The sequence below is a fragment of the Augochlora pura genome, chromosome 2 (assembly GCF_028453695.1).
Source record: "Augochlora pura isolate Apur16 chromosome 2, APUR_v2.2.1, whole genome shotgun sequence".
Taxonomy (NCBI): domain Eukaryota; kingdom Metazoa; phylum Arthropoda; class Insecta; order Hymenoptera; family Halictidae; genus Augochlora; species Augochlora pura.
In genome coordinates this window covers 118,941-141,806 of record NC_135773.1, presented here as the reverse complement: position 1 = coordinate 141,806, position 22,866 = coordinate 118,941, and the positions used below count along the sequence as shown (strand labels likewise).

Here is a 22,866-nt window from a genome sequence, read left to right as displayed (position 1 = left end):
TGTCTCTGTCTGTCTCTCTCTCTCTCTCTCGATTGATTACCTTCTGTTCTCATTCTAAAGCAACTGCGTGAAACTGGATGCGCAATAGAGTGCTGGCAATGTGCGCGCTAACATAGAGAGTAAGAAAAGCGTGCAGAAGTAAGTTTGATAGATGTACTTTTTAGTGGATAAGGAGAAAATGATACGTAGAGACTACTGTACTTACTATATGTGTTTCTATTTGTCGGCGTTATAGGTCATAGTTATAGATGATCATAGGTACTCGTGTATGCATATATAATAAATTTTAATATCTTTAATCGATTGAAAATAATTTTATGTATATCGACATTTTGAAATTCTTTTAGTCGTGTTAGTGTCTTGCAAATGTATAAAAATGTAATCGTATGACATGCAGACGATATGCATATGTTCACCGTAACACAATTTGTCCGTCATATATCATTAATTTCACCTTTGACATTTAGTTATAAATGTATGTACGAAAATAATATCGAATGCAGATATGCATATAATCTACTTACTCTCACTGGAGAAATTTTATCGTATTTATATAAATGTACGCTCATACTAGGTTAGCAATTCTGGCAGTAAACTACATATGCACATATACGTGCATGTATACGTTAGATTATTGACTACGTGTCAGTATAAGCGACTTGTATCTGCAACATTACATCAGAAAAGATCAGGTTCAAATTCGAAGTAACGTGAAAACTCTGATAATTGGCAGAGGTTGTATAACAAAACAGAAAATGTCCGGAAAAGAAAACATAGGTTCGTCGCCGGGTAAGTTCTTATCCGATAAACTATTTATTTAGTTTTTCCAAGTTTATCGTTGTTGCGTTGTAAGAATTATTATAGACGGGTTACTAAATTATGTTGTAGATGCTATTTACACGTCTCAGAAGAATGGTAACGATGAAACGGGCGATGGTTCAAAATGTAATCCTTTCAAGACGGTATTAAGCGCGTTGCGATACGCGGGGAAAGAACCGTTTCCTCCAATTTATCAGGACTCTCAAGACAGTACTAAAAAATATGATTTAGTTTCTAAGTCTCAGTTAAAGAAAGTACAAAAAATATGGTTAAGAGAACAATATAAAAATGAAGATAAGCAAAAAAAGTTACAAGAGGATGAGGAAAAGAGGTTGAAAAACTTAGAGGAGGCTAAAACAATTGTAATTAAAGAAGACATCACTTTGGAACCGGCTAAACTTATAAAAATTAGAGATGGCATAGAATACAGGGGTTCGCGTGTAAAACTTTTTGGATGGGTGCACAGACTTAGACGTCAAGGTACAATATTACATTAGAATTTACTATCCTTCACTTCACATTGGTATATGTTACAGGTAAGGCTTTGATGTTTCTTACATTGAGGGATGGAACTGGATTCCTGCAATGCGTAATCAATGATATCTTGTGCCAGACGTACGAGGCATTGACATTATCTACAGAAGCATCTGTCCAAGTATATGGAATTCTCGAAAGCGTGCCAGAAGGCAAAAATGTAGTATACATATTGTCAGCATTCACCAACGCGACGCGTCTCGGCATACGTGGATCAAAATTTTCAAAATCTTAATTTCCAGGCTCCAAATGGACACGAATTACATGTAGACTATTGGAAATTAATAGGCGCAGCTCCTGCTGGAGGCGCGGATTCTATTTTAAACGAGGAGGCTCATCCAGATGTTCAACTGGATAATAGACACATCATGATACGTGGTGAAAATGTACAAGAATTTGTATAATCGGTAGTTTCAGCAGGATCATTTATTTTAGCATTATCGTTAATTTATTTGTTATTTCAGACGTCTCGTGTACTGATGATGAGATCCATTTTGATGCAGGCATTCAGAGATCATTACCATGACAGAGGATACTATGAAGTTACACCACCGACATTAGTACAGACACAAGTGGAAGGTGGATCTACGTTGTTTAAATTAGATTATTTTGGGTAAATATAGGAAAATATTGTGTCGGTTTTCTTGCATATTTTCATCTTCAAAGGGTATCGGTTATAAAAACAATTTTCGACATATTTATCACTAGGGAAGAAGCATTTCTAACTCAAAGTTCCCAGTTATACCTTGAGACTTGTATTCCCGCGATGGGCGATGTTTATTGTATTGCCCAGTCTTACAGAGCCGAGCAATCTAGAACCAGGAGACATCTGGCAGAGTAAATGCACAAAATTATATTCTTAACGGGAGAAATCTACAGAATTTTGTTCTGAAGCAAAGTTCGTAAATTTTAGATACACGCATATAGAGGCAGAATGTGCGTTCATTACTTTCGAAGAATTACTCGATCGATTGGAAGATCTAATATGCGATGTGGTGGACCGTGTTTTAAAATCACCTCTTGGTCACCTGGTGAAAGAATTAAATCCAGATTTTCAAGTTCCAAAGAAGCCTTTCAAAAGGATGAATTATACCGACGCGATCGAATATCTTCGAAAGAACAATATAACTAAAGAAGACGGAACATTTTATGAATTTGGCGAGGTACGATCGATTACTGTTTCTCATTTGGAACAATACGTTTCTATCGTCGTTAAATTCTGTAGCTATCTCACGTGTCCTAAAGTTTAATTTAAAAAAGAAAATTAATTGGACAGATTTTGCTTGATTTGCTATTTCATACGCGTTTATGTTTATATGAGACCAAACAAGTTAAACATACAATTTTTTTTTCTACAGGATATACCCGAAATGCCAGAAAGGAAAATGACCGATACGATCAACGAACCGATAATGCTCTGTAGATTTCCTGCAGAAATAAAGTCATTTTATATGCAACGTTGCGCCGATGACGAGCGGCTCACAGAATCCGTAGACGTTCTCTTACCGAACGTTGGCGAAATTGTTGGTGGTTCGATGCGTATTTGGGACCAGGAAGAATTATTGGCAGGCTATGCTCGCGAAAACATCGATCCAAAGCCATATTATTGGTACACGGATCAGGTAGGTCGACGATCCGTCATTATTTAAGTATGTAAATACTTTGATCGCAAAGTTTTATTCACTGCACAACTTTCAGCGAAAATACGGGACCTGTCCTCACGGTGGATACGGATTGGGACTTGAAAGATTTCTTTGTTGGCTTCTGAATCGATACCATATACGCGAGGTATGTCTCTATCCGCGCTTTTTAGAACGTTGTAGACCTTGAAGAATTCAACGAATATATCGACGCATATTATTCGAAACGCATTTAACCTACATTACCGGTAAATATATACGCTAAATTGTTAAACATATTAATAAAATTGAAATCTCCCCGTTTCGTTTTCTTCATGAATTTTCTTTTTTATTTGCTTTCTAACGTAAGAGAAAATGAGTCGATTGTTTTAATCGATTAAGCCTATCCCGGCCGATCGACGACCGATATTCTCTCCTAGTCTCTATACTCCCTTAAACGTCTCGGAAATGTCGAAGTTTACATCAAATATCAAATATAACTGGGTGCTAAAGTAAAGAAAAAACATCTGTTTTCATTTGTGGTTTCATTGCTGTCGTCAATATACACATTCAACGAACAATGTTTAATTTAACTAAGTTTGCCTGCGGTAAATGTTTCTTTACATGATAAAAGCTATTTTTAAAAATGTATCCCGTTACAACAATATTACAACAACAGTATCTTGTATAAATACAATAAATTGCTTTTTGTAACGAAAAGTTAATTACGTAATACTAAATAATATTTATTTAACACATGCTATTAACAATTCGAGGTTAACTCTGAAGTACCTTTTCAAACTTTACACGTACTCGAAGTGTAGAAATATTTTCGTATATAATACATACATACTACGTTGAAAGTTTTAGAGGTGCCGAATGATCTTTTTATACGAGTGTATGTTTTTATATGTATATATGTATATATACGTAGCATTCGAAGGCATGAAAAATGAAATGTTGGGATATTTACTGAAAGAAAACGATACAGGTTGTACCCCTTTCAAAATGATTTTCTTTCGACGAATGAAACCAACGCAGAAATTTCTCTGGGTAAAAAGAGCAGTACACGTGTGGATGCTTTACCAATTATGATTTAGCAGAAACTGAAGGAGAAACTGAATTCTCATAAAATATCGTGCAAGTATTTAAATATTTACGAGGAATATACACATTTATGTATAATATTTAATATTGAACGTATTTTCATTGAAATCGTTTCGTTCCGATTGGTTTAGTTAGCATGTTTCTTCCATTATTCTAATATAAAGTGTGCACAACGCAATCGCGTTCCGGCAACTGGCGAACTTTCATAGAACCATCCGCACCACAGGAAAACAAACGTCCCGCGGAATCAACGTGTAACTGCGTCACACCCTGAAAAACGGTCTTGACGTTATTACTTCGAGATAAATGCATTGATTGTACGCGATCGACTTACTTGTCCAATGTTTTTGAAGAAACTAGACCGAGGATGTTCTCCGGGGAAAGAGTAAAGCAGAGAGTGGACGGTCAAACCCCATATCTAAAAAGAAGAGACGAAACAACGTTGCGATCAAGTCGTGCCCTGTACACGGATAATGGCGGTGATTGTGACCAGCAAATATTGAAATACCTTGATGTCACCGTCTCCTGCCCCGCTGACGAAAAATTCTTCGTGCGGGTCAAGAGCCAAACACTTGATAGCTGACTCGTGGGCTTGAAAACGGTGGCGTTGTTGCCTCTGTCGAACATCGAAAATGGTAATGTCGCCCTTCTTTCCACCACTGATCAACAGCTGATGCTGGGGAGCGAGTATCAGCGAGCTGGCACCTTGTTCGTGACACGTAAAGCCTAAAATCACAACGAAAAACAAACAGATTCGCGTCCATTCGGTTAACGTCTGGCTTCGATCGAACGATACGTGCCTTGAATCAAGGATTTATTTTGCGGAAGCAGGGTATCCCAAAGCGCAACGTTACGTCCTTCTGAACCATGTCCGGCGGTCGCTATTAAACTGCACGCGCCGAGGAAGACAAAATCTGCCGTTACTTTGCTATGACACTGATAGTTCTGAAAAAAATAAAGGTATCCGACGGGTAATCGAGAGCGATCCGTGTGCGGTTCGCTGTCGAAAACATGAAAATTCTTACGAAGAATGGTCGAGCGGTTCCTTCTCTGCAAGCTACTTGAAAGAGGCTGAGATGTCCATCGGAATCGGCGACGCCAAATTTATTTCCGTGCTGCGAAAACCGTACGCGGGTCACCTTTGCGAAGGTTCCCGGTTGCCTCGGAGTGGCCACAGCCGTCTGATGTCCCCATTCCCAAAGCGAGACCGACCCATCTTGCGAACCAGTCAGGTCTGTTTGCGAATCGACGATACAAATTGGACAGTTTCATTTCATTTCATTTCATTTCATTTCATTCGACTAATCACCGATGAGAAAACGAGGCAACTGTTTTGCAAAACTGATTGCCAGAGAGGCTAGTAGCTAACAAACGGTATGCTTACACAACGGCAAAAGTGGATGCGACGAGATTCTTCTAATGCCGTCGATTTTATGCTTCAAGATCTGTTCGAACAAAACAAGGCCAGCATTGAGTCAAAGTTGTACCATCTCCGATGTTTTCGCAATTGATAATTTCAAGTACATTTATAGAGAAAATTCTTGTGGCAAATCAAAAGAAAATCTAGGGAAAATACATCGAATCAACGAAAAACTAACGTAAACTTTGGCGTACAGATGTAGTATAGTAAAAAATGCAACGGGAGACGAAAACATGTACGAAAATAAAGGAAAATGGATACATATAGGAGAAACGTATGCCGAACGCATACGCACAATTACGGTACACAATACAGTACAGTATCAACTCGCAACTAGTGTGAAACAGTCGCGCAATTGGTTGAACTTTGGGCTATGGCTATACGTTTTCGTATGGTAAACGTCATGCTGGATGAGGGGAATTTCTCTTTCGCATTCTCGAGGTTTCATCGAGAAGCTCAAGCTAGGACTAAATGCTCGCTCCGTGGACGTGTACGAGAACAATAGTTTTCTCGACCGATCGCTCGATCAGATGAATCTGTACGTTCACAGCACGTTCACGGTACGTTTACAGATCCGTTCGATACCTTTGCTCCGCGATCTATTTGTATTCGCATTCACGTTCACAGAGACGCTCTTCAGTCCATTTGAATGATCGAGGCGAAAGCTGCTGATCGCGTCCCGACTCGATCCATCGAGGTCTACTGCCGACTTTTCGCAACAAACACGAAACATCTCGCGTCATCTTTTAATCGAATCGATCTCTACAGCTTTACGAATCAAATGGGCCAAACTGTTGGCGGTGAGCTCAGTAGACCTCGGCGGTATTTCAAGATTTGTAACGCGACGGCTAGATGAAAAGCACAACACAGCATCTAAATACTACGGACGACATTCAGAACGAACAAGATGCTCGGATTTTCTATACACACGCACACGCGCACACACGAAGGGAACTTTGTTTAGGCATGCAACGTTACGAGAGAAAAACTTGTCAACTCCTTGGTGTCATCGATCGCTAAAGTTCTTTCTACTTTCAAACTTTATCAGCTTACGGACCGTTCGCGATTGCATCGAACGCGAATGGCTTCGTAATCGTGTAATTGTCGGTGTAACGGAATAGAAGAAAAGGAAATCGATGGTGTGAGCGAGAGGCGCGAAATTTCCACATGTTTCGCGTATCTTTCTTTCAAAATGTGTAGGTGGTGCATTTCTACGTATACATATATGTACATACGTACGCGCGTACGCGTGTTTGTATATTTGTATGGATATACGTGAAAGGAAATGAAAGCACGCGAAACGAAAAATGAACCGAAAATTTTCATTTCACGTTTTATGTTTCAGTTTGTTCGAATCGTAGAACAGCGACGAATAAAAACAATACCATCGTATACAGAAGTCGACGCCTCAACGGTTTCGACGAGGGCATAGTTGAACGAATTCGGGTACAAAGAGCATAGACTATTTTGTTTCGACCCTCCGCAAACGAAACGATACGATGTGTTCTCGTATGGTATGGATCGTTATCGTATGTCTCGCTACGCGTTGCATCGTTCCTCGCGAGACAGAATTTGTCACTTGTTCGTAACGTTTGCAACTGCTTCGACGTGTTCAAATATATCAACGATGCCATTTTTCAAAGCTAGAGTGCTATAAAGTATAGAAATGCTAATTGTAGTAGTATACGCAACGGATAATTGTCGGAATCGGAAAATCTACGAAAATAAATCAGTTACCAGGTGTCGCGGTACGTTCGAGAATACTGTTAAACGCGCCCCACTGGTTCGTAAAACCAATGGAAAAATTGAATTATTCGACTCAACAGAATTTGAACACGGTTCCATGATGCGAGAAGCAACGCTGGATCGAGTTCCGATGCTCTTGTGATATTCTGGACTAGAGCAAACCGTGAATCGTTGCAAAGTAAATTAATAGAACGGGGAGTGACTCAACGAATAAACAAGGAAATCGTAAAGTAATGAAAGAGAGCGAATGCATCGATATACTGATAATGATAACGGTAACGGTGACGGTGACGATGACGGTGACGGTGACGGTGACGGTGACGGTGACGTTGATGTTGACGTTGACGGTGACGGTGACGGTGGTGATGACGGTGGCGAATAAGAAAAAGAAACCGGAGAAATCAAAGAAAGTACCGAATGCGAAACTGGCACTAAAACACTATTATAGAATATATCATTATGCAGGCTAGAGTCTGTTAGAAGTTAGTCTCACCGGCTGCAACAAGTGTTTGCTTCTATCGGCAACAAACTGACAGAAACGCAGGTCGTGGGAGCCAGGAAAAGCGGGCATCCCCTTCATCTGAGCGAGCGAACGAGCCACCAGGTCAGTGACGACGGTCAGACGCGAACCAAGTTAGACGTTAGGCAAGCATTGAACAAGGAACATGTCTGTCACCAGTTGTGCTACTCTGACGTGACCCAGTGCGATGACTACTCAACGGCATTATCCAACTAATTACAGCTATCGAGGCTTCCTTCCTAAAAATCTCTCTCTCTCTTTTTCCCTCCCTCTCTCTCTCTCTCTCTCTCTCTCTTCTCTTTCTCTCATTTTTCCACTCATCTCTTGTCTACTCTTCATATCTCTCTCTGTCCACAACACTCACGCGACATCAAATTTTGTCCATGGTCCCATTTATACGATTTTTCTCAAGAAACAAGCCTCGAAGTAGCTACGCGTCTTAGCATATTTTCCATGTAATGCGAACGTTTTCTTATATGCCATGCAACGACGCACGTGGTGTAAACACGTAGAAAACTCTCCGTAATTTGATTTTTACGAACCGGACACTATTTCGTTATGTAAAAACTTGTACACGATGCTTTGCTTCTGAGAATTTTGTCGATTCTTGACGCGACGATTTTCAAATCATCAAATAATTTCGAGATTTATAACCCCCATGTGTCGTGTACGACAATAACAGTTTTCAAAAACTACATGTGCGATGTAATCGACATTGAAATTTGATGAATTTTATCGGGTAGACTTTTCCGCTTTTGAAAGGAAACAAACCAATATGAGTAGATCGTTTCCTTTGAATATCCTTTTTAGAGAGGGCGCACCGGAAACATGTCGTTTGGTATTTTTTGCACAGTTTTCGTTAACCGAGAATCGTTATTTCGATCATTCTATAGCTCTCGCATACGTACGAAAACGATCGCGAATGAAGAAGCGATCTAATCAAATTCTGACTATCGGTTACCGAAACGGTAAGAGTCGAGTAGCTTAGCGCTCCGTACTCGAGTATCCTTTAACCCAAATATTCCTGATGCAGGTAACGTCGCGACAGAGACGGAGATAATTCGTGAAAATACGTGACTATTTACACACGGAGCAGAGAATATCGTACAGGTAAAGAGAATATCAGAAACATCTGGGTTAGGCCGGAGCAAGATCACGATACGATACACGACACGATATGATATATGAATACGATACGACACGACAGGATACGTGAGATTGTCAAGATTTCAATCAACAAACATACGATAGAAGAGTGCTCGATATTTGAATTGCAATCGCGAGTTGCATGGTTAACAGGTGACCGATTGAAAATTATCAAGAATAACTTACCACGCTGGCTCCTCTTCCGCTCTGACTAGCAATGCCGGATTGCGGTTGGGGGCTGTTGGTTTGCGGACTTTGAGCGAGCATGGGTCGATCCGCTGCTGTCTAAACGAAAAGACGAACGAAAGTACGCTATAAAGTCGACTCGCGGTTTACCTAAATATGCTTACCTGAATAACTAAGAAACTGGTTGGCTGCACCGCTTCCGGTTCCGGTTGTTTATTCAAATTGATCAGATCGAATTCGCACTCGTCTTCCAACCAAGACGGTAGCTCGAGCAGCAACGATATATTCATCTCTTGTACTTCGCGTGGAGTAGCCAACGCCATTAGACCCGGATTCACCTGCAACGTAACCCAACGTCATTTTATCGTTGAGCAGCGACGAACGACCACTGTGGTTTCGCAGGGCGAAAGTAGAACGAAAATAAGATGAAAATCAATCAATTACCTGGTTCAAACAAAAAGCGCTGATGCTGTCCTGTTCCTTGTGAATGATACGGACTGGCTCGGGCAAGCTCGTAGTTCCGCTGTCGCTACCCTTGTCTTCCGTTGTGATTCCACGATTCAAATGATTCATCGCGCTTTGATTGCTCTCAAGTATCGACGACAATGATCTTCGCTTCCCGAACACGGCTCGTATAAATATATCCTGTACCAATTCTTGTCTAATCAAGAAACACCAGAGCCGATTAGCCGGAGCTGCCGACGCTAAGCGCGTGCTGATCGGGGAAAGAACGAGTATCATTGGTTTTGTTTTCGTTCGTTTCGACGGCTATTCTACGTATAATTTGTCAACGTATAATCTGAATCGTTTAGGTTCCTCTCTTACTTGAACGGTGTGTTTCCCTTCTCCAGTAACGATCGATACTTGTGTATCGCCGGTTTTCCCGGAGTGGGTGTTGGATCAGGTGCGCACCCGGGAATGTAATTGATAGGCGGCGGTCCCTTGTTGTCTAATTCTTCGCGCAACGTTTCCTGCCATTGGGCTACCACCGCCAACGTTCCGTGTATCAATGGGCTGCTAACCGGCAATTCTATTAACCGAAGAAAATATCGTCATTCTTAGGAACTCGATACCGAACCAACAATTTTCTCTACAATGTTTCTCGAATTACCTTGCATCTCTATTCCGGCGACGTTTAAGAATTCTTGAAGTTGCCGTTGCAGTATCTTCACTATAGCTAATCGCATCACGCACCAGCTGTGCGAGTTCGGATTCGAGTGCTCCGTATTGTCCTTTGGTTTTATCTTTGGTTTCGAATTAGTTTCGAATACGTCTTCTTCGTCCTCGGACGAATCCAAATCCGATACAGCCGAGTCGGACGAATCGTAATCGATCTCGTCCGCGTATTCGCTATCTATGTGCGGCTAGTTCGGTGGAAAGATGACGGAAACAAGTAAAAAACACACATACGTACGAGTAAGTATGTTAATGCCGAATAAAGGACGCACGCGAACGTTTAAACGATGTTCGAGGTTTCCTATAAGATAGCAACATCGTTCAACTATCAAAATGCAATAACCTACCTTCATCAGAAAATATGAAACCATGCTCATTTGAGGCGGCACAAACTGTTCTCTATAAGTCGGCTTATCCTCTTTCATGTTTGGTTGTTGGCCGGTGAACTGACACAGTACCTTCATATTCAACTTTACTCGCTGCTTCGTCAACGACGTCATGGTGCTCCACATAGCACCTGCAGTGGTTTGAATTTCGTTCGCTGTACCATCGCCAGCTCTTTCTATCGCTGCAGCTCCTGTTCCACATGTCTGTCCAGTTCAAACAGATAGCAAACGGTCAATTTCCGTACGAGTGTTTTACGAAACATAGGCAAGGACACCTAGTGAAATGGAACGACCTGGGGAGGTCGCTGTTAACGAGTGGAATATATGTACGTGTATATACCTGACTGGTTGTGCTCGCGACTCGTAGCAATTTCTTAACCCCGCCTCCAAAGAGGCAGGACCAGGTGCTGTTGTCGAAACATTGTCCCACGAGTCTGTAAAGAATATGGCTGTCGCAACTCCATAGAGCATAAACGAACAAGCTCATGTAGGTTGCTACGAAAGCTTCGCAGAGAAGAATGTTCAGTTTTGGCGTATCCTCGTCTTTCTCGCGAGCTAGTAACGACCGCAAGTTGGTTACGCCAGGCCACTTGGAGGGTGTTGTGTTAATGCACACACCATCGTCCGTCGAGTATCGACGGTGCTGTCGATTCGAGGCCACTAAATGTCCACCGGAAAACGCTTCCACTTCGGCGACAGCTGGAAAACTATGGGCCGGCCAATTCCTAATTCATAATAACGATAATCTAGCGGAGCACTCCGAATGCGATTCAGAAAACTTACCTGTCCGGTTGTTGATGTTTCATGACGAACGTATCGGAGTCGCAGAGCGATTGATAAATGCATGCGCTCAGAGCAACTGCTAAATCTCTCATTATGAATACTTCGCTGTAGTGTGTATTTCTCGTCGGCATCGGTGGCTTTCTTAATTCAACCAATGTTTGCAGCATGTCGTGAGCGAGCGACTAAAACGAAAAAGGCAATTTATTTCGATGATATTGCCCTTAAGCCATGGAACACGATGCGTGATTACGATTTTAAACACATATACATATGTGTGCGTGCAACCGCGCGCGTGCACACAGACATATTATACGTATGTTTAGCACGATACGTACCTGCAAGTGTCTGACTGGATCTGCAACAACTGTTTTATTGCAAGCTACGCTGGCGCTCAATAGAGGCAGCGTTGTTGGAAACGGAAGAGGACTGAGCAATTGTTGTTGCGTTTTCTCCTGTTGCAGCTCTTGCAGTAAAAGGACAAGTTCCATTCTTACGGATGCCAAACCTCCACCGGAGGCTCCGTGTAATGAACAATAGGAAAGCAGTGTTCGCAAAAGTGTTTCGTTCGCTGTAACCGGGCGTCCAAGCGGAATTTTATACATATAACATTCGCGCATGCTATACCGTATTACGTAGCATACGAGATACCCATTAATTTATTGTATCTATACCTTTCAACCATTTCTTTCTCCGGACGGCTCTTTGTACCTTGGCCTCAAAATCTAATTTATCGGCTACCAATATTTCGTGTAACGTCGGCTGTTCACCGGGCCTGCTGTGCGATTGTATGTCATCCACCATACCCCCTCCTTCGTCTACAAGCAAGAAGCACGATTGCTACGGTTAATCGAGAAAGCTAAAAACGTACCGCATCCTTCACATCGAATTCGTTGTCACCCTTACATTCTGAGACGTTGTACGCTTCCCCGTCTGAATTAACGCTGTAACTACAAAGTTGTCTAAGGGCATCGACTTCTCGTTCGAGCCAAACGTATAGTTGATATCTCAATTGTCCTCCATCCACTTCAAAACCAGTTGCCAACGTTGACAATTCTTCCATTAGAATTTTCAGACACGCAACAAATTTCAATTGCTGCGCCATAATATCCAACTGACCCGACGCTTTTCCATTTTTCTCTGCAAACGATGACGCAAACGTTTAACTTTTCACACAGCTCGTCCAAGTTTTCACTCACCTTCGTTCTCCGGCACTTTGCTTTCATCGGTCTCTATCCCATCTAATTTCATGCTTAAGGGAGGACTGTCGACATCGTTGGTTTCAGCAACATCGTCGTCCCAATTCAGTACCAATTCGTCTTCGGTTTTGTTATTCACGGGTTGGGACCAGTCAAACAAACCTATAGTCGTATCACGCATCGATGTACATTATCGTGTGAACACCACAGAAATTATGCGATAAAGGTTTGATCAGTTCTCCTTAACCTCGACAAATAAATACGTACCTTCGTCATCGTTGGTCTTCTTTGCTCCATCGTCCCAGCTTATTATACCCGTATCTATTTGAGAATCATGTTTCCGCGTTTTGCTGGGGCTATTCAGTAGACCTTAGAAATTAAGTAAACACGGGAAGAATGTCAACGATACGGAGCAAAAATCAACACGTAGTAGTGAACGATACGATGGTACAGTTAGAATCAAACATATACTTACTAGGCGAATCTTCGCAATTCGTATCCATTACTTTACTAGGTAGTTTCGACAAAACATCGAGGGCAAGAGCGGGGCAACCTGCTTTGAAGTGTGCGTGGGCTGTTGTAAAGTACAGCTGCCTTTCCAACGGGGTAATACTGTCTTCCAGCGTTAATTGCTTATCAGGCTGAGTTTTGGTGTCCGCGCCGTAACTAAATCCGGATATCACTACCGAGTGTCCTTTCTTCTTATCTTGGGCGGTGGATGCAATGTACTGTCTGATCAGCAGCGGATGCGTTCGAAGGTAGACGTAGAAGTTGAAAACATTTGGATTCGCTGAAACGATCGAAATCGATGAAAATGGAAAAGAAAAACAGTCAGAAGTCTAAAGAAACTCGTATCCGTCGCAGCCCCTGATTTCATCATTACTTACCTGTTGTACCTTCGGGTTTATCGGCTTCGTCGTTGTACTGCGGATGCAAAGTTCCGACGTTCGTCAAGAGCAACGTGTTCAACGATCCGGTGTAATCCTTAAGGATCCACAGCGCCATGCTGCGCAAGAACGGATCCGGATGAGCTTTGTTCATATCTTGATTTTGTCCTTCCTTGTCGCAACCTAAAATCTCCTCGTAAAGCAGTCTTCTCATATTCGGAGAAGTGGTGTCGTCCTCGTAGAGCCGAGCGATGACCATGGCCAACTGAATGTCGTTCAATTTGTGTAAACAAACGTCGATAGCATCTTTGAGAGCACTCGCTAAAAGGAAAAAGGCTGCCGCGTGTTCGAATCTCTGTTTACCGAGCAAAGCGAACGCATTTTTCAAGGCCGCTTTCCTCCAGCGATCCTCCGTGAAATTATTAGAGAAGAAGCTGGCCATTCTCTCGTCCCTCTTGTTTCGGAAGAGACCCCAAACTAAACTCTTCTTCTTCATAGCGAGGTAATAGAGAGCGGCATCGAGGGGTTCTTGTTTCTCTTGGAAGGCCGCTTTCGCGATTTTTTCGACGCATCGTTTCAACACGGTGTTGCTTCTGATCCACCAACCAACGCCCAGTTCCTTCAACACGCTCCACTTCGGCTGACCCTTTGCGTAAGAAGGTATCAAGCCAAGCAGTTCCTCCTCGGATTCGGAATGGAACGCCCAAACCAGATTGTTCGAGGATATACCTTGTTTCTGGAATTGTGCTCTCTGTGCGAGTGGAAGACAACGGATCAAGTAATTGTAATGCTTCATGGCCAATAAGAATCTCAGGCCGCAATCGTCCAACGAGTCCATCGACACGGTCCCGCCGTCAGGGATACCGGTCAAATTTTCCTTTGCGATCGCGTTCTTTGCTGCGTCTATCGCAAATCGCTCCGCGAAATCGACGTTGCAGGTAGACACGGTGTCGGCAAGAGCGAGCAGATGCATCTGATCCAAACTGGAGAGTCCAGGCAAATGGGTGTGCGTCAACAATCGCGAGAGCAATCTGCCTTGTCTCGGCCCGAAGTGAGATATTCCTTGTCTTTCCGGGACCGAAGAACGTCTATCTTTCTGCCGCGAGCAGTCGTAATCTTCGTCCAACATGTCGTCCAACGACTCGTCTTCGTCCAAGTTGTTATCGAACAGCTCGTTGTAATCCTGTTTGTTCTCCGTCTTGTGGGGATGCGGTGTATTGGTCTCTTTATCCGCGATCAACAGCGTCCAGAGGGGCAACGGCGATATCGAAGTTATCTCGGCATAATCCAACATCAGCTCTTCCGGAATCTGCGTGGTCGAACCTCTTGGCTCCAAAGGAGACGCAGTGCCGACGTAACTGACCGACATGGTCCTCGATCGGGACCATCCGCCGCCCCCACCACCTCCGCCGCCGACTCCGCCACCGCCTCCTCCGACCCCGCCGACTCCGCCTCGTTGTCTCAAACTCTCATCGTCTGTTCTCAACGGACAAGAACTTCCTATGCATCTGACCAGATGCGCCAATATAGCTTTTACCCACCGGATCTTTCCAGAATTCAGAAGTTCCATCAACTGTTTCGGATGATACTGGGGCAGTACCGGGCAAGCGATTCGCGAAGCCTCGAACAAGCCGTAGTCTGGCATATAATCGAAATTCAAATTCTCGTTCTGCATTCCTCGTTTCTTTTTCGCGTCGAGCATGGTCAAATTGATGCTGCTGACGCGAGAAAGATGCGGCATCGACGACACATTCGCCAGTCGTCTCTGCGACGTTTCGTGTGCCAGCGTTCGCAAATCTTCGTCCCGTAGATTTCTACTCGCTTGAAACTCATCCGACTCTTGATGCTGTAGATTCGAGTGGAAGCATTCGTTCTTGGGATTCGGTTTCCATTGCGAATAAACGTGCATCTCCGAATCCATGCCAACAACCAAAATACCATCCCTCACCCAAGATATTTGCATAGGCAACGGTGGAAGTCCGTCCGCCGTCGTCAACTCAATTTTTCGTAGTTTCATCCAACGAATTTCGTCGACGAATTGCGGTTGCGCCAACGACGACGCTTTCCGCAGTATAGGCCGATTGTTGCTCTGCGACTCTTTCATCGCTTTCATGTTAGCTTGCGCGAGATCCGAGCAGACTGGTGTAAATAACATAATCTTGGATCCAACGGCAACCGTCAAGATATGCGAACCATCTTCCTTCGACACCCAGTCCAACTGTACCAAATGCTTCTGTGTGAGCGGGCAGGTGTTGCCATTCTCTATAATCGACTTTCGCAAAGACTGGAGAGTACTGAACGAAGGCACTGCCAACAAACCTGCCAGGAACCGTTGTTTCAACCGTTACAGGCTATTATATTCTACGATACTTTGTCGCACGCGTGCGAGCTACGAACTTGTTACGATTCTCCTTACCTGCATTCGATTTCGTGGTTTCACCGTTGTCCCCGTTTCTCGGTGATCGAACATCTTCGTGACTAAGCGTTTGCAACACTTGAGTAAGCCTTTGCTTCTTTTGTAAAAATCTGCTGTCGTAGAGGTAACTCAGATCCAAATGCTGATCCACTGGAATTCTCGGCAAGTGTATGTTCTTCAAGTGGATCGTGTCTTCTAAGATCCATTCACTGCCGCCGGTGCTCTCGCATTCGTAAATGGCTACGCAAAGATTCACGTAACGCGAGTCGGGATCACTTTTTGTCGGTCGCGTAAACGACTTCCCATATTTGTATGCGCATGCGATTCGTCCGCTATACGCGGCGCTTATGTTCAACGGTTGCCCTGAAACAGAGTCAGTCAGGCTTAAATCGTTGCAAATTCCCCATTCTCCAACATAACGACCAGACCTAACACACGGTAACGATCAGTTGTAGTATTTTGGCGTACCTGTAATGTCGATCGTTGATTCTTGATCCTTTCGCAACATCTCCCATTCGCACCATTCGTAACAGAACTTTTCGTCCGAAGGATTCTTTGTCACTTTACATTTCCAGAAACGTATAGTGCTGTCGCTACATGCTGTTACTATAATGTACGGTGCGAAACAAGCAGGATATATGGAAGAGCTACTCAAGTGGCCAGCTGCTGGCGCCGCGTGCACCACCTGTCATTACGAGTAGGGAACAACAACGAATCGCATTAATGGACCCGTGGAATCTGCCTAACTCTTTGCTTAATAAGAAAAGAAGTTTTCGTCGAGTATGCCAACCTCGACTCCATCCGGCAATGGTAACTCCTGAGTACAGGCTTTCGTGGTTGTGATACGAACATGACTATTTTGTGGTCGTCTATGGAAAAACGTGTCGTATTCGCCATGACTGTCGCGACGCGTTTGACTTGGTCTACGAGACCGTTTACCCTCCATGGAAGTATATCGTCCGGGCGTACCTCCCTCTTCTTCTTCGTCTTGTACCAAATGAGAATCCGGAACGTACATCATCGATCCCGAAAGTCCTGTACGATGAAACGATACCCATGTAAAATATTCGTAAATTCTTCTAAATGCTTGCGTGCACATTGTCGAATTTAGTACCAGTGGTCTCCGGCTGAGAGGCTATAACCAATCGCCACATGTGCACCGTAGTACCATTTTGTGTTCTTTCTAACACTACTATGTAGAATGGTTCCTCGAAGATCGCGGACTGCTGCAAATCTACCATGGCGTCCAAGGCGGATTCCATTAAACCTAAATCGTTAGCAGAAGTATTTACGCCAGACTGTTTTTCATCGTTCCTATCTCCTGTGATCAGCTGTTCTTGAAAAACGTGGAGAAACTGCGTGTTTTGCCAATCCTAAAAAAAGAAGTCCAGAAGAAAGCTTATTTCCGTCAAACGATTAAACGATTAAAAATGACCGGTTCGCAAATTCCGTTGTTACTCACGTGCGTAGCATCGGCGATGGCATCCAATTTGATCACGCAGCCCGGTCTCGCCGTCGATTGCTGCGACACTATCTCTATCCTGCAGTGAATAGAGTGCCTGACACCATCGTCAGACGACATGTCCGTCGAGAGACTCGACATGGAATCCTTTTACACGGAAGACAACGAATCAATGTACGTTCAAATATTTCATCATCATATCACGACGGTCGAACGTCTTTTCATTTACCATCATTCTGCTTCGTCTTTCGCTACTCGACACTTCCGCCAAGAGTGTTCTAGCATCTATAACGGCTTGATAAACTCTTAAACTTTCCCCGTCGCTAGCAACGAAACACGCGCTCGGTGAATTCGACAGATTTCCCAAGGTAGTGCTAGGCAGTAACGTTGGTATCCAAGCCACGTTGCTGAACGCAGAGATCTCGGGGGAATTGATACGCGCCAATTCCGAAACACCGCCGCTCTTCGATAAAGGTCCAACCGTATCTACTCGCCAAAGTATCAACTCGCTGCAAAATCCCTGGAACGAATATTAAATATGGTAACAAACACCTAATATTATATTATACACGGAATACTTTTAGAATATCGACTCACGGTGGGGGACACATCTTTCGTGGACGCTTTAGCAGGACCTGATTTATTGTTACCCGAGTTTTCACCCGAATCATTGTTCCAGCATTGGGACCCGGAACATTCCGGTATATTGTGATGTGACGTTGTCACCAGCAACGGTAGAACCGGATGACACGTGATATCGTTCACTCGAAACCGATGCCCGGACGCCCTAGACGCATGTCCAATGCTTAATACCTGTTGCCAAAAGTAAAGTCGCCCGTTTCTAGATTTATCGTATTAACAGTATATTGTATATTACGCACGCGTAAGCATAACATGTGAGTAGCAAGCCGAACATGCAACCGAAAATATTACAACACAGTTTATCTAGCAACCAAAACGATTGCAGTAAATACCTGTGAAAATTTGGTTCTATCGGCAAACGTTAGTTGCCACAAATTCAAAGTACCGTTCGAGTGTTTCGACACCATGGAGACAATCGGGCTGGGATGCGTTAATAGATCGTTGATCGTCTCCTGATTTGTTTTACGAGTCTCCAGATGACCCTCTTTTTCTTTCGCAGAAGAATTTGGTCCAGCTCGCATGTCGTTGGTATTCTCAATATTTTTCAACAGTTCTTGACCCGCTTTCGACGTTAGCGTCGACTGCTCTTCGTCTTGTTCAATTAGACTCGGTAACGGAGTAGCGGTCTCTGCACCTACGCCGATACAACATTCGATCTTGTGGTCTCAAGAAAATTTCCGATTTTTTCGAAATTCGATCTTTGAAAACGCCAATGATATCGCTCACCGTCGTTGGACGTCTTCGTGGACGTCTTCGCTACTTCACGGATGTTTAACAGAGGGCCGCCGGTATTGTGCGAGTACATCGATACATTGTGACTCATTGTTGAGGCATCGCCGAGCGGAAACGCGTTAGGTATTCGCGTTGAGAACGATATTTGGGCTTGCCGAAACGATCCTGGATGATATTCGTCCAACCATTCGATGTGCCAAATCAGAAAGCTTCCATCGATAGGATGAATCGAGAAAAGTAGGTCGGGATTATGATGCCAATCTCGCAGCAATGTCTCTATCGTCGTATCCAAAGAATCCGGAGCATGATTCATCGAAGATGTTATATCCGTCGCAATCGAGTTAATAGAAGTGGTATTACTGTACACGGAAAACATTGCAATTATTAAGTAAGTATCAGCCAGGTATATGCACGTACCAGTTAATACCTCAGCGGTAGCATACCTAAGACTTTGATGCGAATGCACGCTGTGCGGTAAACTATGATGCGATGAGACCGTGTGAGCTGTGTGATGTTCGTCACTACTATGTTCTTCTTGGCTCATCGATCGAACATTGCTCCCTGACTTTTGCGCGTGTTGCAATCGTATTCCTTTTTCTATGATAGATAAGGCAATAGCAATTCAATCGAATCAAGTCGAACTAGCATCAAGTTCGACAGAATAAAAGAGAAAACGCTCACTCAAGGGACCCTCCTCTTCGGAATCGTGTTCCGCGTGCTCCATGTCCTGTTGTTGCAGTCCCTCCTCCTTTTCTACCACTTTACGGGTTAGTTCTTGCAAAATACTTTCTGCTTGCATCGTAAAGTGCATCTCCTTGTTGTTTAACCAATGCAGAATAAAATTCGGTTCTCTTTCCGGATCCCCGGTAATCAAACTTGGTACCAACGGTATATCTATAGGTACGGAGAATAAACATGATAGATTGTTCGCGTTTACGTTTTAAAACAAAATCTAGGAACGACTTGATACTAGTATGACTGACCAGTTTCCGCATTGATACTTGCTGCCAAGTGAAAATGCATCCCCGGATAGTGACCAACGCCTTGATAATTATTATGGAAGTCATGCACAGAATATGTGGAGGGTAAAGTTGGTAATGTTGGAGCCATTACGTGCCCCGCCTGATGCTGTTGTTTCGCGTGCCGACGAATATGAAAACACGTTCTACAAGAATAATTATATAATAACGCAGTATTCGATTGCTATCACGTTTTCGATAACAAAAAATCAAAAATTTACGTACTTCATGTGTTTCAGTCGTTGCATGAATCTGTGTTTATGCATATTATGATGTCGATGTTTACCGTGATGTCCATGTCTATCGGAACCTTCGAACTGGCTCATATTTGCTAAACCTTCAACATCCGGTGGAATTGTTTCGGCCCATACACGACAAATATTATCTCTACAGGATGTGACTAACATGTTGGAAACGGAACCTCTGCAAAAAGAAAATCCTATATGAATTTCCTCCAGAAATCTTCTTAGACCGTAACGTGTGTCGTACATACTTTGGCATGTATTTGCTAGTCTTGCGCCAAGATAGGTGTGTGACTGCACGTGGATGAGCAACGTAAACGAAACTGTAACTATCACTGCCTGTAGACTGCGAGACGTTTGTATGATCCACGTTCCTCGTTGAAAACACTAAATCAATTTAAACACTATTCTTAATTTCGTTAAAATCTTCGTAACACGAGCCATAACAGTCGACAACAGTACCTCATATGCACATGCATGCAGATGTATATGGCTATACATGTACACATAGATTTGAGTACAAATGTAAATTTACATATTACGTAGATATCGATATAGATACAGTATAATCTACTAGACGTAGGAGGATCCTTACATTGTTTGTTCTCGAACCAAATTTTAACTAATCTATCGTTAAATCCTGTGGTAGCGAACAACGTGCCGTCCGGACTGAAGCTCATCAGATGCACTGGTGTAGCTGTTCGGCATTTCCAAACGCAATTCCAGGCCCCCGGTTCGTTTCCATTGGTCGAATCTCCAGGCGCAGGACTGTCCGCTTCTCCGCCAATGGAAAAAGTAACCGTGCCAGCTGTAAACAATCATACAAATCGTCGAAATTCGTTCATCATTTTTAATAAAATCTAAATACAAGTTTTACGCAGGAAAGGTTCTTCTTCCACTCAGAATACTAACGAACACTGTATCGTACAAGGGCGAATATCAGGTTTATTCGCGCAAAAAATAAAATAGAAACTAACTTTGGAAAACGAATGTTATTGCGGCTTCCGTGAAATTAAACAGAAATAAAGTAAAGTAAATAACGAATTACAAGCGAACAAGTATCAAAGGATCAAGCAATTATGCTTAGTAAATGCTGTGTCCACAGTATGCAGAGGCTAATCGGTTTCCTTTAGTTAGCAAGCAGCAAATACTCTAATTTCAATAGATTCAAAACGCAGCTTAAAATAGTTGCAAAATTCGTAATCGATAAACACATAATACCATGTATTTGGATTACTACGTTTGCAATTGGAATTCAGAAAGTTAGCTTTTCCATTTTCGTGCTCGTATCGAAAACAAACTCACTGTCTGGAAGAACGTTCAGAGTATTTTCTTTTCGTCTGGATACAACGGTTTCTCCTGTTTGTGACAAATTCACCTTTGCTGCTGCACACAAGGTTACTGTTTTGACTAACGACATGGATGCTATTACTTTGATCGGAAGTGTCAAAATAACTAACAATGCTGATTATTCCAATATCCAAGTTACGTAAGATAAACAAGAAATACTTACATGGCTCCTCCTGGAAGGGGGTTATGTTTTGATGCCATAATTGTAAAAGTTCTCCTCCGGTTAATAACCTTGTCCCTTCCAAATTCCATGAGAGAGATCCGATGTTTGATTCCGTTTGTAGACTTCCTGTTTGCACCCATCGATATTCGAGTTGCTATAAATAAATCAAGAAGAGAAAGGGAGCAAAAGGTATCAAAATGAAACAACAATATACACAAGGCTAAAGTACACATATAACAGAATCGAGACACACGTGAGAACAAGTACTATGAATCAGTGGCGTTGGCTCAAAAATGCAAACTTGATTTTCATAGGCTGCCGCTATTTTTCCTGTGTCCGTACTGCAATCCAAGCAGCTGATTCTTATGTAATTGTGTACAGCTCCTGGAATTATTTGAACCCGTTCAAAGTTACTGGCAAGTATCACGATATTACAGCCTGCCGCGTACGCCTGCATCAAACAATAAATTATGAAGAGAATCAACACAAATGTCATACGTTGTAAAATTATAGAAAACATATAATGATAATAATAAAAAAGCGAGATAAGCATCTTAGTAATCGATATAAAAGAAAACTACGCAATGAGCGATTATCAACAAGCTGAAACGATAAGAAAGTTACAAGCGCGTAAAGAAATGTTTCATAAATTGTTACTCGATCGTTATTGAATTAACGTAAACGATGTAATATAAATACTAAAATTCATCAATAGTTAGGTGCAAACGTTCTTAAAATAACAATAACAATTCCATGTAAAGTGTAATCGAACAAAATGTAAATGAACTTACAGTGAATGAAATCCCCTCAACAGAACCAACGGCGTAACACCGATCTCCCGCATTACAGGCCCCACTTAATATTTGATGACAATTCATTATTCTTTTGTAAAACTAGTTCATTCTTTTGGAACCTGATCCGTGAACCAAAAACGTTGCTCGCGACAGCGATAGTCAACGGTTTTTCACAGCTTTCTTCAGCTATAAAGATGTGACGTTCTTCGATCAGCGGCCATCTTTAAATGGATTCCCACGGTCAGACACATTGCTACTGCTGCAAGATTCGTGACGTCACTGATCCCATTTACTTACGATCGGTATATATACGTACGCACAACGTACGCATGCGCGTACGTACCATTCTGTACACATGCGTGACATGCATACGTGCTGCAAAGTAGCAAAGGGTAGACCTCGAAAATGGGATTGGATGATACCAATGGATTCCAATGTTTCCAATGGCAATTTCCAATGATAGTGTCGCCGTCGCCATTCGATAACGTCAGCACACTCCGGTCCGCCTTCGTTCCTTCTCA

At 42.8% G+C, this 22,866-nt stretch overlaps 2 protein-coding genes across 9 annotated transcripts; one reads left to right on the top strand and one right to left on the bottom strand.

Moving 5' to 3' along the window:
- The first annotated feature begins 100 nt into the window (after positions 1 to 100).
- Positions 101 to 3,312, top strand: Asnrs (asparagine--tRNA ligase). 2 transcript variants are annotated; one of them, XM_078196293.1, is made up of 10 exons: positions 101 to 258; positions 575 to 789; positions 889 to 1,299; positions 1,356 to 1,513; positions 1,596 to 1,739; positions 1,818 to 1,966; positions 2,062 to 2,190; positions 2,267 to 2,516; positions 2,712 to 2,975; positions 3,052 to 3,312. In XM_078196293.1, exons 2-10 carry the CDS (start codon positions 756 to 758, stop codon positions 3,181 to 3,183), a joined length of 1,671 nt encoding a protein of 556 aa, XP_078052419.1. In that variant the 5' UTR covers positions 101 to 258; positions 575 to 755; the 3' UTR covers positions 3,184 to 3,312. The 2 variants fall into 2 exon arrangements, with proteins under 2 accessions (XP_078052419.1, XP_078052418.1); XM_078196292.1 differs by lacking the exon at positions 101 to 258 and adding an exon at positions 343 to 475.
- Positions 3,313 to 3,452: 140 nt separating this feature from the next.
- On the bottom strand, positions 3,453 to 22,608 carry Rbcn-3a (rabconnectin-3 alpha). 7 transcript variants are annotated; one of them, XM_078196284.1, is made up of 40 exons: positions 22,343 to 22,608; positions 21,805 to 22,002; positions 21,552 to 21,705; positions 20,634 to 20,846; positions 20,290 to 20,425; positions 20,022 to 20,219; positions 19,761 to 19,942; positions 19,459 to 19,671; positions 19,221 to 19,374; positions 18,772 to 19,136; positions 18,378 to 18,679; positions 18,001 to 18,216; positions 17,633 to 17,923; positions 17,404 to 17,550; positions 17,056 to 17,314; positions 16,732 to 16,976; positions 16,410 to 16,626; positions 15,942 to 16,304; positions 13,526 to 15,844; positions 13,114 to 13,428; positions 12,906 to 13,007; positions 12,639 to 12,800; positions 12,346 to 12,579; positions 12,114 to 12,257; positions 11,778 to 12,010; positions 11,443 to 11,624; positions 11,000 to 11,384; positions 10,621 to 10,863; positions 10,209 to 10,461; positions 9,923 to 10,127; positions 9,542 to 9,812; positions 9,262 to 9,435; positions 9,098 to 9,196; positions 7,739 to 7,825; positions 5,464 to 5,524; positions 5,105 to 5,313; positions 4,880 to 5,024; positions 4,588 to 4,805; positions 4,414 to 4,497; positions 3,453 to 4,361 (listed from the first exon to the last, which is right to left on the bottom strand). In XM_078196284.1, exons 1-40 carry the CDS (start codon positions 22,427 to 22,429, stop codon positions 4,233 to 4,235), a joined length of 10,194 nt encoding a protein of 3,397 aa, XP_078052410.1. In that variant the 5' UTR covers positions 22,430 to 22,608; the 3' UTR covers positions 3,453 to 4,232. The 7 variants fall into 7 exon arrangements, with proteins under 7 accessions (XP_078052410.1, XP_078052411.1, XP_078052412.1 ...); XM_078196285.1 differs by having other exon boundaries at positions 3,453 to 4,349; XM_078196286.1 differs by having other exon boundaries at positions 11,000 to 11,366.
- Positions 22,609 to 22,866: the final 258 nt, after the last annotated feature.

Coding starts and splice junctions, on each gene's coding strand:
- Asnrs (XM_078196293.1), top strand. CDS start 756: ATGTCCGGAAAAGAAAACATAGGTTCGTCGCCGG. Junction 1,300..1,355: donor GCACAGACTTAGACGTCAAG/GTACAATATTAC, acceptor TATATGTTACAG/GTAAGGCTTTGATGTTTCTT. Junction 2,976..3,051: donor ATTATTGGTACACGGATCAG/GTAGGTCGACGA, acceptor CACAACTTTCAG/CGAAAATACGGGACCTGTCC.
- Rbcn-3a (XM_078196284.1), bottom strand. CDS start 22,429: ATGAATTGTCATCAAATATTAAGTGGGGCCTGTAATGCGGGAGATCGG. Junction 19,137..19,220: donor CATTCGCATCAAAGTCTTAG/GTATGCTACCGC, acceptor TTCCGTGTACAG/TAATACCACTTCTATTAACT. Junction 13,008..13,113: donor GAATTGCGAAGATTCGCCTA/GTAAGTATATGT, acceptor TTAATTTCTAAG/GTCTACTGAATAGCCCCAGC.